General features: G+C 47.5%; 1 protein-coding gene across 2 annotated transcripts in view; it reads left to right on the forward strand.

The window, feature by feature from the left end:
* LOC143995990 (carboxypeptidase inhibitor SmCI-like) overlaps nucleotides 1–18,026 on the forward strand; it is a 90,828-nt gene that overhangs the window by 27,599 nt on the left and 45,203 nt on the right. For both annotated transcript variants that reach the window (XM_077490780.1, XM_077490781.1), the window contains 2 exons: nucleotides 12,917–13,102; nucleotides 13,275–13,451. In XM_077490780.1, the coding sequence (XP_077346906.1) occupies nucleotides 12,917–13,102; nucleotides 13,275–13,451 (363 nt within the window). The remainder of the gene's footprint in view (nucleotides 1–12,916; nucleotides 13,103–13,274; nucleotides 13,452–18,026) is intronic.

The following is an 18,026-nucleotide window of genomic DNA, read 5'->3' on the forward strand; positions in this document are numbered from 1 at the left end:
TCAGCGGTATAGGGACTGACGCACAGTCTGCTAAACACTAACACACAACCTGCTTGGTCCACAAAAGTTCTTATAAGGACTGGTAACTTGGTATAGGGTGCTACGGTACATAGGCCTGAGTGCAGTACAGTCTGCTGTTCTGTAAGGACCGCTATCGGTCCACAATACATAGGGTTGCCGTGCACTACTGCTGACCGCTGCCCTATACTGCAGCAGTCCTTCATTGGTATAGGGACTGACGTACAGTCTGCTAATCACTAACACACAACCTGCTTGGTCCACAAAAGTTCTTATAAGGACTGGTAACTTGGTATAGGGTGCTACGGTACATAGGCCTGAGTGCGTTACAGTCTGCTGTTCTGTAAGGACCGCTATCGGTCCACAATACATAGGGTTGCCGTGCACTACTGCTGACCGCTGCCCTATACTGCAGCAGTCCTTCATTGGTATAGGGACTGACGTACAGTCTGCTAATCACTAACACACAACCTGCTTGGTCCACAAAAGTTCTTATAAGGACTGGTAACTTGGTATAGGGTGCTACGGTACATAGGCCTGAGTGCAGTACAGTCTGCTGTTCTGTAAGGACCGCTATCGGTCCACAATACATAGGGTTGACGTGCACTACTGCTGACCGCTGCCCTATACTGCAGCAGTCCTTCATTGGTATAGGGACTGACGTACAGTCTGCTAATCACTAACACACAACCTGCTTGGTCCACAAAAGTTCTTATAAGGACTGGTAACTTGGTATAGGGTGCTACGGTACATAGGCCTGAGTGCAGTACAGTCTGCTGTTCTGTAAGGACCGCTATCGGTCCACAATACATAGGGTTGACGTGCACTACTGCTGACCGCTGCCCTATACTGCAGCAGTCCTTCAGCGGTATAGGGACTAAGAGTTTTGTCACAGGGTGATTTAAAAAATGACAGGCAGAGGAAGAGGCAGGCCCTTCCGCAGGGGTGGTAGGGGTAGGGCAGGAGCAACAGCCTTGAGCCAAAGTGGGAAGTTGCAGAAGGTGCGTTCAATTACTTTAAAGGACGCACCAGACTTGGTTGAGTGGCTCACTCAGCCTTATTCTTCTGCACCCTCCTCATCCTCTCGATCTGCACCCTCTTCTTCACTCTCTGCTATGTGCACCCCCAAAGACACTACCACCAACAACACCACCACCACCACATACCTTCCGCTTGAGTGCAAATGGGGGCCTTCATGCTCCAGTGTTTTAATAGGGACCCCCGTATAAAAAGCATGAGGGTCAAGGACCAGTACTGGGTGGCAACGTACTTAGATCCCCGGTACAAACACAAAATGGCGGAAATGTTACCGCCGTCGCAGAGGGCTGTCAGAATGCAGCACTTCCAGGCCTTGCTTCGAGAAATGCTGCATTCTGCTTTTGCGTGCGCTGGCAGAGGAGCAATTCCCACTCCCAGAGAAGGATTTGCGGGTACCAATCCAACAGCGCCTGCAAGAAGAGGCCGGTTTGAAGATGTGTTGGTGACTTCGGATATGAGGTCATTCTTTCAGCCGACCCATCGACAGGTGTCATCCGGATCCAGCATCAGGGAACGCCTAGACCGTCAGGTGTCCGACTACATTGGGTTAACGGCCGATGTGGACGCTCTGAGGAGTGATGAACCCCTAGACTACTGGGTGGGCAGGCTTGACCTCTGGCCAGAGCTTGCCCAATTTGCAATCGAACTGTTGGCTTGCCCCTCATCCAGTGTCCTGTCCGAAAGGACGTTCAGCGCAGCAGGGGGGATTGTGACCGATAAGCGTACTCGCCTAGCTCACGACAGTGTTAACTACCTCACATTTCTAAAAATGAATGAGGCATGGATCTCGGAGGAATTCAACACATGTGATCAGTAGACCATGTATATGTCTATAAACAATTTTTGGAATCAAGCACACAGACCTTCTTAATTCATTTGGCTCACTTCCCTGACCCAAAAAAGCACACCGTACTATATGCCCCTACCCTCCTCTTTGAAGAGGTTGAGCGGTGTCATATTTCTACTGGGGCTGCTTATTATGAGGGGTTCCCACCATCCCTGTGCTGTGCTGACTTCCTCCTGGGTGTTCTTATTCTGAGGGGCTCCCACCATCCCTGTGCTGTGCTGACTTCCTCCTGGGGGTTCTTATTATGAGGGGCTCCCACCATCCCTGTGCTGTGCTGACTTCCTCCTGGGGGTTCTTATTATGAGGGGATCACACCATCCCTGTGCTGTGCTGACTTCCTCCTGGGGCTGCTTACGGTGCTGCTGTCAGCGCTGTATGTCACGGAGCTGCTGTCAGCGCTGTATGTCACGGAGCTGCTGTCAGCGCTGTATGTCACGGAGCTGCTGTCAGCGCTGTATGTCACGGAGCTGCTGTCAGCGCTGTATGTCACGGAGCTGCTGTCAGCGCTGTATGTCACGGAGCTGCTGTCAGCGCTGTATGTCACGGAGCTGCTGTCAGCGCTGTATGTCACGGAGCTGCTGTCAGCGCTGTATGTCACGGTGCTGCTGTCAGCGCTGTATGTCACGGAGCTGCTGTCAGCGCTGTATGTCACGGAGCTGCTGTCAGTGCTGTATGTCACGGAGCTGCTGTCAGCGCTGTATGTCACGGAGCTGCTGTCAGCGCTGTATGTCACGGAGCTGCTGTCAGCGCTGTATGTCACGGTGCTGCTGTCAGCGCTGTATGTCACGGAGCTGCTGTCAGCGCTGTATGTCACGGAGCTGCTGTCAGCGCTGTATGTCACGGAGCTGCTGTCAGCGCTGTATGTCACGGAGCTGCTGTCAGCGCTGTATGTCACGGAGCTGCTGTCAGCGCTGTATGTCACGGAGCTGCTGTCAGCGCTGTATGTCACGGTGCTGATGTCAGTGCTCTGTATTACGGTGCTGCTGTCAGTGCTCTGTATCTCCTGCACCCTCTTGTTTGCCTACCCTGGTCCCTGACCTTCCCTCTCCTCCATTGCCTTCATTAGCTCCATAGTCCTGAATTGTCAGAACAATTTCCCAAATAAAAAAAAAATGCTTGTAGTTATCGATCCCAAATTCACCTCATACATGTATTATGCTATTGTCCAGGTGGTGGGACTACGTGCTACCCCCTAATAATTACCCCGTGGCCGCAAATTCGACCTAAAGGTTTGCGAAATTCGCCTCCCATTGAAGTCAATGGAGCCCGCGGCGAACGGTCGTTTTCGCGAACGTTTGTGCCCGTTCGCGTTTCGCGTTCGCGAAACGTCCCGTCGGAAGTTCGTCCATCACTAGACAGGAACTTCCAGAGACTGTGGTGCTGTTTCGTTTTTTGAGCCATGGAAGGTGGGAGTTATAGGCCTTTGGCTCTCTGATAGGTAACAGGAAAACCACATCAGTCTAGAGGGGAAATATTCAGAGTGATTCTACTTGTTTCAACTGAAAGCATTGAATAGTAAATCTTCAGTCAGATATGCCAAGTAACAGAAGAAGCAATAGTCTACAGTAAGGATTCTACAGGGAAAATCCATTTATTAGGCCAAGGCCATGGATGATATCCTACAAAGTGAAATCTTTATGGGCGTCTCATAGCACCTTTGTTTCTTCCAAGTTATATCCCGGCAATAAACAGAAAGAAAACAAAATCATTGACTGTTTAATGTCTTTAACATGGTGAATGGGAGGTCGGCAGTAGGGTGATTGGCGGATTGCTATAACCAACTCAGCAGCCCTTCACGAGGGTACTGCTACACAGATAACAGTAATTAGGCCCACCTCTCATGATTAAACCTAAAAATATTAAGTCATATATTCTTATAAAACATATATACATTTTTATTGAATTTTTTGTAATTCCTTTATTTTCTAAGAAATTGCAATTTACAAACAAGTTGAAAAATAAAATGTAAAGCATAGTCAATTTAACAAGGAAAGTCACATGGTAGGATCAAAATGCCAGAAGGCCTGGTAAAAAGGGTATAAATGGTCATATATAACATTGCGGACTCAAAAATAGTCATCAACTTGCATAGCATGTAGGGCATATAGAGTAGCGGTAGGTGAGACCTCGAACACAGACTCAAATTTTACAAAGGTTCAACTCTATATAGTAAAATAGTGTGCCGGGAAGTCAAACATCTCGGTGGCCAGTATGACCCAGAAAGGGGAAGATGAGACTATGATAGTATAGATAGATAATCCTATACCCAAATGGTGTAACACCCCAGAGCTGAGGCAAACATATGGAGTAGGGGGTAGACAAAAAAGGAGGGGGGGAGGGGGGGGGAGAGATAGGAAGGACAAAGGGGAAGGGCAGTCAGAAAAGAATAGATGAAGGGGACCAAGTGTCTGTGCACAAAAGGAAACACACACACATATGGAAAGAAATAAAAAGATAGGCTAACACCCTGGGCGAGAGGCTTTAAGTTCAGAAGGTCAGTAAGGCTACATAACTTCCTGAAGATAGCCATCAGTATATACAAAATGTTGCCAGGGCCTCCAGGTATAACGAAAGATCTCCTCACGGTTGTTCAAGGTAGCTGTGAGATCCTCCATGCCCCTAAGCTCCTAGACTTTAGAAAACTAGTCATAGTCTTGACTAAAATGCAGTTTTAGTTATATTTTAGTCAGCTGAATTGTTTTAGTTTTAATAAAATAGTGTTCATTTAGTCGACAAAATGAACACTGGTTCGCTTACTGTCCATGAGTTGTAAGCTCAAAGAGTGACATGCAAGGTTTTTCTTTGACCGGCTTCTGTTCCCAGATGTTACCTGGAACAAGAGAGCATTATCAGTGGTGAACAATTATTTGCATATAAAATATAGTTTATATCACAGGACAGACTCATGGATTACAATCATATCTTTTGCCATTGCTCTTTCATATTCAGGATTTTTTTTTCAGGAGGAATCTGACTTGCCTCCAGAAATCAGTCCATGTAATCGGTCCAAGCAGTAAAAAAAAAAAAAAAAAAAAAAAAAAAAAATGTACCTGTGCTCAAATCCCAAAAGCTTGTACATGTATTTGAACTAATAGGTGCTAAAGGGGTGTGACCACATATTAACACTACAAATTCTGGATGGACCCTCTGCACACTGCTACACCCTTCCCAGCAAACTATGCAGTAAAACACAGGGATATTTTAACGTGCCCCATCCCACTGAGCTTGTGTGCAGAAGCAAACGCATACGTGAGTAGCGCCCCCATATGAAAACATTGTTCAAACCCCACATGTGAGGTGTCACCACCAGAGCAATAATTCTAGCCCTAGACCTACTCTGCAATTTAAAATATGCGACCTGTAAAATGGTTTTAAATGTCGCCTATGGAGATTTTTAAGGGTAAAAGTTTCTCACCATTCCACGAACGGGCACAATTTTTAAGTGTGACATGTTGAGTATTAATTTAAATCGGTGTAACATCGTCTTTCAGAATATAAAAAAAATAAAAAAATTGGGCTAATTAAAAAAAAAAAAATGGAGTTAGACTTACCGGTAACTCTTTTTCTAGGAGTCTTCCAGGACAGCCTCTGAGATATACGGCTCCTACCTCTGGGACAGGAAACACATCTACCCAATCAGATAAAAAGGGTGGTCCTCCAAGCCCTCCTCAGTTTTAATCCAAGTACCGCCGGAAGGCTCTGAAAGACCTAACACACTAACAACAACGTCAGTAAACATCATCACCACCAGTCAATTTAAACAACCCCGGGTGGGAAACCAGGCTGTCCTGGAAGACTCCTAGAAAAAGAGTTACCGGTAAGTCTAACTCTGGTTTTCTCCTATCGTCTTCCAGGACAGCCTCTGAGATAAGCAAGGAACTTACTCTGTTAGGTCGTCCAGACAGAGGTCCCGCCCTTTCTCCCAGGTGCCTGATACTTATTGGCAGCCAGGTCCACGTGGCAATGCTTTGGGAACGTGGAGTAGCTAGACCACGTCGCTCCTCTGCAGATCTCCTCCGGAGTGGCACCGGCCTTCTCTGCCCACGAAGCTGACACCGCCCTAGTTGAATGTGCCTTAACTAGAGGCGCTTGCCTCCCTGCCAACCTGTATGTCCCCAAAACCGTCATCCTAATCCATCTGATTTTTAAATAAACTAAAAGGCTACGCCTAACATCAACTCCTCATCATCCTTCCTCATCACCTTCTGAGGAGGAGTAAAATGTTAGCAGGATAATGTCTTGAGTTCTGTGAAAAGTAGAAGAAACCCTGGGGAGGAAACTAGGATCTGTTTTAAGCACAACCCTATCCTCCCAGAATCAACAAAAAAGGCTCTCTAATCAAGAGCGTCTGCAACTCACTCCCTCTTCAGGCTGAGGCAATTGCCATCAGGAAAGCTGTTCTTAAAAATACCCATTTAGCATCAGATCTCTCCGGAGGTTCGAAGGGACTCCTTGTAAGAGTATTAAGTACCCAGGCGAAATCCCAGGAGGGACAGGCTCTGACCTTCACTGGCCCAGACCTGGAGAGGGCTTTAAAGACATTCTTTAGAAAATGATCTTGCTGCAGGGGGACCTGAAGAAAGGACGCCCAAAGCAGCAGCCTATACCTTCAAGGCGCTAACAGAAAGCCCTAATTCTACTCCTGCCTGTAAGTACCACCGCACTGCTGGGATTCCTGGATCTTCCTGCCCCTGTTCTGCCAACCAGGAATTGAACCTCTTCCACACCTTGGTGTAAATGGCCCTGGTCACTGGCTTACGGCATTCCAAGAGTCTTGATGATCCCTTCTGGAAAAAACCTTGGGCCCTTACCAGCTGTTACTCAGATATTACACTGTAAGTCTGAGGGTCTCTATTTGAGAATTCCGGATAGGGCCTTGTGTAACCAGATCCTCCCTCCTCGAAAGATGAATCCGAGGATATATTGCCAATCTCTTTAGGACTGCAAACCAGGCCCTTCTTGGCCCAAAATGGGGCTATCAGAATGAGCTCTGTTACCTGGGTCTGAAATTTCTGAAGGCCCGCCGCAACCAGCCTTACTGGGGGAAAGGCATAGCACAGGTTGAAGTGCCATGCACTGACGAAGGCATCTATCCCTCTGGCTTGATCCTGCGAGTGCAGGGAGAAGAACTGAGCAACCTTCTTGTTGCTTTCTGAGGCGAACAAATCCACCTCTGGTCTGCCCCAAGACCTGCTCGAACACTTCCGGGTTGAGTGACCATTCGTCCCATTTCACACACTGACGACTAAGAAAGTCCGCCAGTGAGTCCTGAGCCTCCTTCAGATGAGCCACTGACAGACACTATATTCATCTCGACCCAAGAGAAAATTTCTCCTGCTATCTTCCGCAAAGCAGGGCTCCTGGTCCGCCCCCTGCTTGTTTATATAGGCAACAACAGCTGCATTGTGCGATCTTACTCGGAGGTGTTGTCCCCTTATTTTCTTGCTGGAAAGCTACTAATCGCCCTCTGTACTGCCAGCAATTCCCTCTGAACTGAAGTCTGTCTGGCTTCCACCTGAGACCAGGATCCTTGAGCCAGATTCCTTTCCGGGTGTGCACCCCAGCCAAAAGAGCTGGCGTCTGTTGTCAGCACCAGAGCTGTTGTTCTGAACCACAACAGACCCCTGTCCAACCTGCGACTGGTTCGCCACCACCACAAAGACCTTCTGACCCTGGTGGGAATCAGCATGTGCTGATCCAAGCCCTGTTGGCTGCCATCCCAGCAATGCATAAGAACAGTTTGCAGTGCGCACTGATGAATCCTTGCCCAAGGGACTGCTGGAAAACAGGATGTCATTAAGCCTATCACTCTCATAACATCTCTGACCTGGGCTCACTGATTAGTCTGAAGCTGTGCTACTGCCAGACTTACCTTCTCTATCTTCTCTGATGGGAGAAAGCCCTTCCCCTCTACAGAGGAGATTCTCTAACCCAGATACAGTACTTCCTAGGTTGGGATCAACTGGGACTTGTCCAGATTGATCAACCAACCAAGAGAATGCAGGAAATGCTGCACCCTCTGTAGATCCTCCTCTAGCTGTTGGTAAAACCGGGCGACAAACAGAAGATCGTCCAAATAGTGGATCACTGTAATGGCCCTGACCCGCAGCAGAGCTAGGGCTTCTGCCAGGACCTTTGTAAAAATCCTGGGAGAGGATGCTAGGCCAAGCGGAAGTACCTAGAACTGGAAGAGGAGAATTTCCAAGTTCACCCCGACTGTCAGAATTTCTGGAATTTCCGATGTAACGGTACATGCAAATATGCGTCCCTGAGGTCGATTGTTGTCATAAAGCCATTGGGAAACAGAAGGTTCGCTATCGTAAAGATTGACTCCATCCTGAACCACTTGTATCTGATGAACCTGTTCAGGGGCTTGAGATTGAAGATCAACCTGATGGCTTTCGAACTGCGAACACGTGGCAAAATACCCCCCCGTCTGTGTTCTGCATCTGGTACTCGGCTGATGACCTGTTGATCTAACAACTCTCCCAACAGAAGACTCAGGGCTTCTGCCTTCTCCCAGTCTCTGGGTAACTTGGTTACTAGGAAGGTAGGTTGGGGAATGGCCCTGAACTCCAACTTGTAACTGTTTTTTTATAATCTCTAATATAAACGGAATTGAAGTTGCGTTGGTCCATTGTGGGAGGAAATCCCCCAACCTTCCTCCCACTGAGACACCGGAGACACTGGGCTTTTGAGGGGGTCTGAGGAGAATTGAATAGTATTCCTCCTCTTTCATGCCCCCAGTGACCCGACCAGTGTTTTTTTATTTTTTTTTATTTATTTTTTTTAGGACGACCCTCTCTCTCCTGCTGGGTTTGTTGCCTAAGCCCTCGACAAAGACATCTGCTCTCAGGCTTCTTATTCTCTGGAAAGGATTTCTTCTTGTCCTGGGTACGTTCCAGGGCCTCCTGGAGCCCAGGGCCAAAAAGGTGATCGCCTGAGAAGGTAATCCACAAAACCTGAGTTTAGATTCTGCATCACCCGACCAGGCTTTCGGCCATACAGCCCTTCTTGGCGTGTTAACCAAAGCCTCAGACCCGGCCACTAGCTTTACCGACTCTGCAGAAGCATCAGCCAGGAACCCAACTGCCTTAAATAGTAAGGGAAAGGATTTCAGCCGCTGTTGCTGGGACATGCCTGCAAAAAAATGAGAATGTAACTGAGTTAACCAGCATTCAAAATTTCTAGCCACCCAGGTGGCTGCAAGGACAGGTTTGAGTGCAATATAGGAGGCATCCCAAGCCCTCTTTAACAGCACATCACCTCATTTGTACAGTGGGTCCTTAATGGACACCTTTGCTAGCGGTGCAACCTACTTAGGAACCCTGTTCCAAGGCTGGGCCGCATCCTTCACAAAGGAAAAGCTGCGTTTGAGACTGCCTGAAAAGAACGGTCTCCTCTCAGGGTGCTCCCACTCCAGCAGGATCGCTTTCACTAGAGATTTGAGCACAGGGAAAACTCTGAATTTTTAAGCAGAGACCCCCTGATACATGAGGTCATGCTTAGAAAACTGTACCGACTCCTCACATGCTTCCTTCCTGTCAGGTCACCTGAGACCAGGTGACAGGTGCACTCCGTAGGAGTCAGAAGTGCACCGCTAGGTAGTGGACCTTAGGACTGACTGCTGCGGATTGTACCCAGGGAGATTCAGGACACAGGTCTACAGGATCACTAACACAGATCCCAATGGGAGCTGGAGCATAGATTCCCCAGGGCGCGGAGTCTAAGAGCCAGTGGGTATTCGCCAGAGACTCCAGTGGTGAGGATCGACTTCGCTGCATTCTGGCTCCAGGTCACGGCCCCTAGGGTCTCACAGCTCACGCTCACAGTAGACTACAGGAGAAGGAAGCAGCAGACTGGAACGACAAGGATAGTAAGGGGATACGGCAGGGGTCAGGGCAACTAGCAGACAGGAACAACAGAGTACACGCCAAAGGTTCAGGGTCACAGGCAGACAGGGATGGTCAGACATGCAAAAGGTCAAGGTCGCAAGCAGGCGGGAATCGTTGAGAACACGCCAAGGCCGGTAACCGAGTCAAACGTAGAGCACACAGCAAGCAGGAAACAGGAAGCCAAACACAATGATACACAATGGTTTATCAGCACTGCTGGCTTGCAGTGCACAGGTTAATATAGGGTTCCCCGATAGGGCCTGGGGTGGAGCCACACTTAGAGGAGAGGTTATAAAAACCACCAGGTGGAAGTGGCTGGCCTCTTAGTCAGAACACATGAGGGGAGGTAAGCAAACAGAGGAAGATCACTGCATAACCATGACACTTCCCGTCCGGCAGGAAACAAAAACTGAGGAGGGCCTGGAGGACCACCCTTTTTATCCACTTGGGTAGAATTTCTGGCAGTACAGGGGCCGATAGTAGCCTTCCAGCAAGAAAATAAGGGGACAACACCTCCGAGTAAGGTCGCACAATGCAGCTGTTGCCTATATAAACAAGCAGGGGGGGACCAGGAGCCCTGTTTTGCAGAAGATAGCAGGAGAAATTTTTTCTTGGGTCGAGATGAATCTAGTGTCTGTCAGTGGCTCATCTGAAGGAGGCTCAGGACTCGCTGGTGGACTTTTAGTCGTCAGTGTGTGAAACGGGACGAATGGTCACTCAACCCGGAAGTGTTCGAGCAGGTCTTGGGGCAGACCAGAGGTGTATTTGCTCACCTCAGAAAGCAACAAGAAGGTTGCTCAGTTCTTCTCCCTGCACTCACAGGATCGAGGGATAGATGCCTTCGTCAGTGCATGGCACTTCAACCTGTACTATGCCTTTCCCCCAGTAAGGCTGGTTGCGGCGGGCAGAAATTTCAGACCCAGGTAACGGAGCTCATTCTGATTGTTTTGGGCCAAGAAGGGCCTGGTTTGCAGTCCTAAAGAGATTGGCAATATATCCTCGGATTCATCTTTGGAGGAGGGAGGATCTGGTTACACAAGGCCCTATCCGGCATTCTCAAATAGAGACCCTCAGACTTACAGCATAATATCTGAGGAACAGCTGGTAAGGGCCCAAAGTTTTTTCCAGAAGGGATCATCAAGACTCTCTTGGAATGCTGTAAGCCAGTGACCAGGACCATTTACACCAAGGTGTGGAAGAGGTTCAATTCCTGGTTGGCAGAACAGGGGCAGGAAGATCCAGGTATCCCAGCAGTGCGGTACTTCTTACAGGCAGGAGTAGAATTAGGGCTTTCTGTCAGCGCCTTGAAGGTACAGGCTGCCGATTTGGGCGTCTTTCTTCAGGTCCCCCTGCAGCAAGATCATTTTCTAAAGAATGTCTTTAAAGCCCTCTCCAGGTCTGGGCCAGTGAAGGTCAGAGCCTGCACCTCCTGGGATTTAACCTGGGTACTTAATACTCTTACAAGGAGTCCCTTCGAACCTCTGGAGAGATCTGATGCTAAATGGGTATTTTTAAGAACAGCTTTCCTGATGGCAATTGCCTCAGCCTGAAGAGGGAGCGAGTTGCAGGCGCTCTCGATTAGAGAGCCTTTTTTGTTGATTCTGGGAGGATAGGGTTGTGCTTAAAACAGATCCTAGTTTCCTCCTCAGGGTTTCTTCTACAGTTTCTTCTTTTCACAGAACTCAAGACATTATCCTGCCAACACTTTACTTCTCCTCAGAAGGTGATGAGGAAGGAGGACTCAGTTGAGTTGATGTTAGGCTTAACCTTTTAGTTTATTTAAAAACTAGCAAAGACTTCAGGAAGTCGGAATCTTTGTTGGTGAATTTTGCGGGGGCACGCAAAGGACTTAAGGCATCTAAATCCACCATAGTCAGATGGATTAGAATGACGGTTTTGGGAGCATACAGGTTGGCAGGGAGGCAAGCCCCTCTAGTTAAGGCACATTCAACTAGGGCGGTGTCAGCTTCGTGGGCAGAGAAGGCCGGTGCCACTCAGGAGGAAATCTGCAGAGCAGCGACGTGGTCCAGCTACTCCACATTCGCAAAGCATTGCCGCATGGACCTGGCTGCCGTAAGGATCAGGCACCCGGGAGAAAGGGTGGAACCTCTGCCTGGAGGACCTAACAGAGTGAGTTCCTTGCTTATCATCTCAGAGGCTGTCCTGGAAGACGATAGGAGAAAAACTCTTTTTATAGGAGTCTTCCAGGACAGCCTGGTTTCCCACCCGGGGTTGTTTAAATTGACTGGTGGTGAGGATGTTTACTGACGTTGTTGTTGGTGTGTTAGGTCTTTCAGAGCCTTCCGGCGGCACTTGGATTAAAACTGAGGAGGGCTTGGAGGAGCACCCTTTTTATCTGATTGGGTAGACGTGTTTCCCGTCCTGGAGGGAGGAGCCCTATAAGACAATAGGAGAAAACTGTATTTATTCCCATAAAAAGTGCACTTATAAGAACGTTGCACAAATACAATGTGACAGAAAGTATTCCAATGACCGTCATTTTATTCTCTAGGGTGTTAGAAAAAATAGATATATAATGTTTGGGGGTTCTAAGTAATTTTCTAGCAAAAAACAAACAGATTTTAACTTGTAAACAAAAAATAGGCCCGGTCCTTGAGTGGTTAAACATGTATTGCAATATATGTGAGGTAAATATCCCTGTTTTTCATTGCATAGTTTGCTGGGAAGGGTGAAGCAGTGTGCAGAGGGTCCATCCAGAATCTGTAGGGGTGCCAAACTGTTGTCCCCCCCTCCCCACCCCGCTGTTGCGGACCTTACGAGTCCCATCATGCCTCTGCCTGCGGGAGTCATGCGTGTAACTGCCAGCCTTGCAATACCTTATTAGACTTGTAGTTCTGAAACAGCTGGAAGGCCAACAGTTTGACAGCTGTGATATAAGGGGTATGTACAGCGCTATTACTATGATAAGGAGACAGGTATTTGCCAAATATTTAGAAATGGCGGTTGCCAAGGAAATGCAAACAATTTTCTTACCAAAGAAGACTGCGAGACAAGTGTCTTCCATCCCCGATGAAACTTTTCAGTAATGTTCCAACAGTCGTCTTTATCACTAATCGTGTCCATTGTTGTTTGATATTTAGGTTTTGTTTCTTTCCAGTTTGTGACCAGCCTCTAGACCCCGGTACATGTATCGTGCACACAGGTGGGCAAAATCGGATGCCCATCCCACGCTATTACTATAAGAAGGAGACGGGCACTTGCGAGCAATTTTTCACTGACATTTGTGGCGGAAATGAAAACAATTTTGCTACTCAGGAAGAATGCGAGACTTCGTGCAAACCAGGTATATTTTTTTCTGTTTGTCATTGTACGTCGCTCAATATTTATTCATTAATTATTCATTGGTTGTATATCCAGCCCAGCAGAAACTTGTTCTATAAAGTTACAATAGTCATTCTGTTATCATATCTTTTTTCTTTGCTATTCAATATTGAGGTATTTATTTCTGTTCTCAGATATACTTTGTGACCCTCCTCCATTCTTTCCAACTGATGAGAGCATTTCACCGTTTTATCAAGAATGGTATTATGATGAGTGGCTAAAATCGTGCATGAAATTCAACAAAAGAAAATGTAGAGGATTTGGAAAGCGTTTTGATACTAAGGAAGATTGCGAACGCACCTGTAAATCAGGTATTTTTTATTGTGTGTCCTCATTGTATGTTACTCAGTATGAATTTATTTCAGCTCAGATTTTCTGTACACACTTCTTTTTCTAAAGTCCACCACATTGCAGCCTCTGGGACTATATTGGAATCACTGGAGCTCTGGGTAGTAGTACAGCATATACATAGAGCAATGTTTTACTGGACATATAGGCAGCCACTGATCTGCTTCTGGAAATGCTAGTTGCCTGGCTGTCTGTGGCTTTAGTATGGTCTAAGTGGCTGGCTTTTCAGACATCATGAGAGCCAGGGCCGTCTTAAATATTGGTTTGACCCTCGACAAACAAAATTATTGGGGTCCCCATGCAATTTTTTTGTTCTCGCATTACACAGGACCCCTTCCTCCATACTACACCATCATTACACAGGACCCCCTCCCCCACACTACCCCCATCATTACACAGGACCCCCTCCCCCACACTACCCCCATCATTACACAGGACCCCCTCCCCCACAGTACCCCCATCATTACACAGGACCCCCTCCCCCATACTACCCCCATCATTACACAGGACCCCCTCCCCCACAGTACCCCCATCATTACACAGGACCCCCTCCCCCACACTACCCCCATCATTACACAGGACCCCCTCCCCCACAGTACCCCCATCATTACACAGGACCCCTTCCCCCATACTACCCCCATCATTACACAGGACCCCTTCCCCCATACTACCCCCATCATTACACAGGACCCCTTCCCCCATCATTACACAGGACCCCTACCCCCATCATTACACAGGACCCCTACCCCCATAATTACACAGGACCCCCTCCCCCATACTACCTCATCATTACACAGGACTCCTCCTCCATACTACCTTCATCATTACACAGGAACCCTCCCCCATAATTGCACAGGAACTCCATACTACCCCATCATTACACAGGACTCCTCCCCCATACTACCCCCATCATTACACAGGACTCCTCCCCCATACTACCCCCATCATTACACAGGACCCCCTCCCCCATACTACCCCATCATTACACAGGACCCCCTCCCCCATACTACCCCCATCATTACACAGGACTCCTCCCCCATACTACCCCCATCATTACACAGGACCCCCTCCCCCATACTACCCCATCATTACACAGGACCTCCACCCCCATACTACCTTCATCATTAAACAGGACCCCCACCCCCATAATTACACAGGACCCCATACTACCCCATCATTACACAGGATCCCCTCCCCCATACTACTCCCATCATTACACAGAATCCCCACCCCCAAACTACCCCCATCATTACACAGGATCCCCACCCTCATACTACCCCATCATTACACAGGACTCCCTCCCCCATACTACCTTCATCATTACACAGGACCCCCTCTCTCATACTACCTTCATCATTACACAGGACCCCCTCCCCCATACTACCCCCATTGTTTTACACAGGACCCCTCCCCATTCTACCATTATCATTACACAGGACCCCCTCCCCCATACCACCCCCATCATTACACAGGACCCCATCCTCCATACCACCCCCATCATTACACAGGACCCCATCCCCCATACTACCACCATTACACAGGACCCCCTCCCCCATACTACCACCATCATTACACAGGATCCCCTCCCCCATACTACTCCCATCAAGTGACTGCATTTGAGGGGGCACAAGTGGCTGCATTTGACGGGGGGTTCAGTATTTTTCAGTTTGTTTGCGCCCCCCCCCCCCCCCAAAAAACTTTGAGCACCAGCCACCACTACGTGGGAGTACTATATTTATTCTGAAAGTCACACTATTTTGCTGCCACTTTGTTGCTGCAACTTGGCCCCAACGTCTGGGAATGCCTGTGTAATATTGGGCCCTATTTACCTCAAGCCACATAAAAAAACACACCAAAGTAGTACAGGACTATTTTGAAATTGTTGCAACTTGAAGCAGCACAGATATGAATGGTTATCATTGAGAATCATGGGGTACAACTTGTCGTGCAACTCTGAGGTCCAAATTTGCTGGAAAAGTCATCCAAGTGTGAAACAAATCATATATATATTTTAATAGAAAGGAGCTCTAATTTATATTTGCATAATCCTTACTGATTTACATCAGCAGAACAAATGCAGGAAGTGTGCACATGGGACGGAAGCAAATGTGTGGTGATGCCAAACAAATCAATGAATCCCACCCACACCAAATCTAACTACCACATCCACCCCCACATTGAGTAAGCACAAGTACAGATCCTACACTTGCCCGGCAAATCAGCAGCACCTCCTCTTTGCTAAAGAGGGACCTGGCCATGTCCACCTAGAGCAGGGATATGCAATTAGCGGACCTCCAGCTGTTGCAAAACTACAAGTCCCATCATGCCTCTGGGTGCCATGCTTGTGGCTGTCAGAGTCTTGCAATGCATCATGGGACTTGTAGTTCTGCAACAGCTGGAGGTCCGCAAATTGCATATCCCTGACCTAGAGGGAGATCTTGACCAGCACAGGAACTTCCGGGTGATTACAATGACCCATTTCCGGGTCAGAAGGTGAGACCATGCGCTTTTAATAGCAGTTGCGAATATTTGATTGCAACCACAATTAGAATTTTTTATTTACATTTTTTTGCAGATATGCAAATCTGTATTTCTATATATAATGATATTTGCAGGCAAACTTAAGGGAGTTTGATAAGAAATGGTGTCCCTGGGATTGCAGCTGAACTCACGCAATTTAATTCCAGCATGTCAGTCCCGACTGCGGGGGGAATATCAGAGACATCTGTGGGGTTCCTGCACAGATGTCAATGAAAATCGCACCCCAAAGTCACCAAAAGTAGTACAGAAACTACTTTTGGAAATCAATGCCATTTCCGGCAATTGCCGCCAATTTGACATGTCGAATTGCATGCCAAATCGCACCAATGTGAACCAGGGCTGATGCATACACACTGCCTATCCACAAGCTGAATTCATTACCTGCAATTCTCCACAGCTGTTATATATAAAGACTCCATCTAAACACCTTTATCATTTACTTGTAGGTGTGCTGAAAAAATTAGGCTTTTTGGTGCACAATTATATCTTTCTATGTGTATAAGTAAGATATTGCACTTCCCCAAAACCACCCCCCCCCCCAGAACTAATTAAAAAGAAGAAAGAGAAAAGAGAACAAACAAGCTCAATAATGTACTTTTAGCTTTCCAGCAGAAACACAATTATGTACCATTTACTGACATAACAAAATATTCTACAGGATATATGGTTTTAAAGCGGAGGTCCACCCTAAAGTGGACCTTCCGCTCATTGGAACCCTCCCCCCCTCCGGTGCCACAATTGCCACCTTTCAGGGGGGAGGGGGGTGCAGGTACCTGTACAGTACAGGTATCTGCACCCACTTCCGTCGTAGATTCTGCAGAAGGTACACCCCTTTCCGCAGAATCTACGCCCCTTTCTGAAGGTCCCCCACTGCCTGCTGGGAAACACATGGATCCCAGAGACAGCGGGGACCATCCTTATTGCGCAGCGCGACTCGCGCATGCGCAGTAGGGAACCGGGAAATGAAGCCGAAAGGCTCCATTTCCTGATTCCCATACCCAAGATGGCGGCAGCACCTGAGAGACGATTGAGAGATCGGCTTCGGGTGCCGACATCGCGGGCGCGCTGGGTGGGTAAGTGTCATTATTTTAAAAGTCAGCAGCTGCAGTATTTGTAGCTGCTGGCTTTTATAAAAAAAAACAAAAAAAAAAACAGCGTAGGAGCTTGCAATCTAAAATTTGTCTAAAACTTAGGCTCCATGCACACTGAAGCTCAAAAAAGCTATTTCTGGACGCCAGATTGCTGGCAGAAAACGCTGGTTGAAAAACCTGCTTTTAACAGTGTTTTATACTAGCGTTAATGAGCGTTAATGAGCGTTTTACAGCGTTAGCGTTAATGGGCGTTTTTTATAAAAATACACAGAGGACACTCCAAAAATCCCACAATGCATTGAAAAATAGAATGCCGAACACTAATGAACGAGCGTTAATGAGCGTTAATGAGCGTTAATGAGCGTTAATGAGCGTTTGTCGTTTTTTGCCGCTGAAAAACGGCACTTTGAACGCGAATTTCTGGCGTTCAGAAAAAAGCCCATAAACTCCACTGCTCATTAAAGCTGAAAAACGTCCATGTGTGCATAGAGTGGAGTTTATGGGCTTTTACAAAAAACGCCCAAACGCCAATAAACTGCAGTTTATCAGCTTCAGTGTGCATGGAGCCTCAGCGTGAGCACAGCTTTACTTTTCAGTGTATAACTGGCAACACATTTCATAGTACAACTACTCACCCACGTCACATTTTCATCTGCAAGATTATAAAAGCATTACAAAGCATTCCAACATAATATTAAAAAAGGCACATATTCAAACTATAACACCCACGACCACCCCACATTTAACAGACATACATCGGTGACCATGTTCTGCTGGAAGCTACATTTCTGTGTACATGATTAAGCAATGAGATCAAAGAGTAGAAAGTCAGCAGATGCTAACAAACCATGAATGCATGGTCAGACAGGAACAATACACAGACCACATTAATCCACCTTTGATGCC

The sequence above is a fragment of the Lithobates pipiens genome, unplaced genomic scaffold (assembly GCF_037356315.1).
Source record: "Lithobates pipiens isolate NorthernLeopardFrog02 unplaced genomic scaffold, aLitPip1_a1.2 Scaffold_19, whole genome shotgun sequence".
NCBI lineage: Eukaryota > Metazoa > Chordata > Amphibia > Anura > Ranidae > Lithobates > Lithobates pipiens.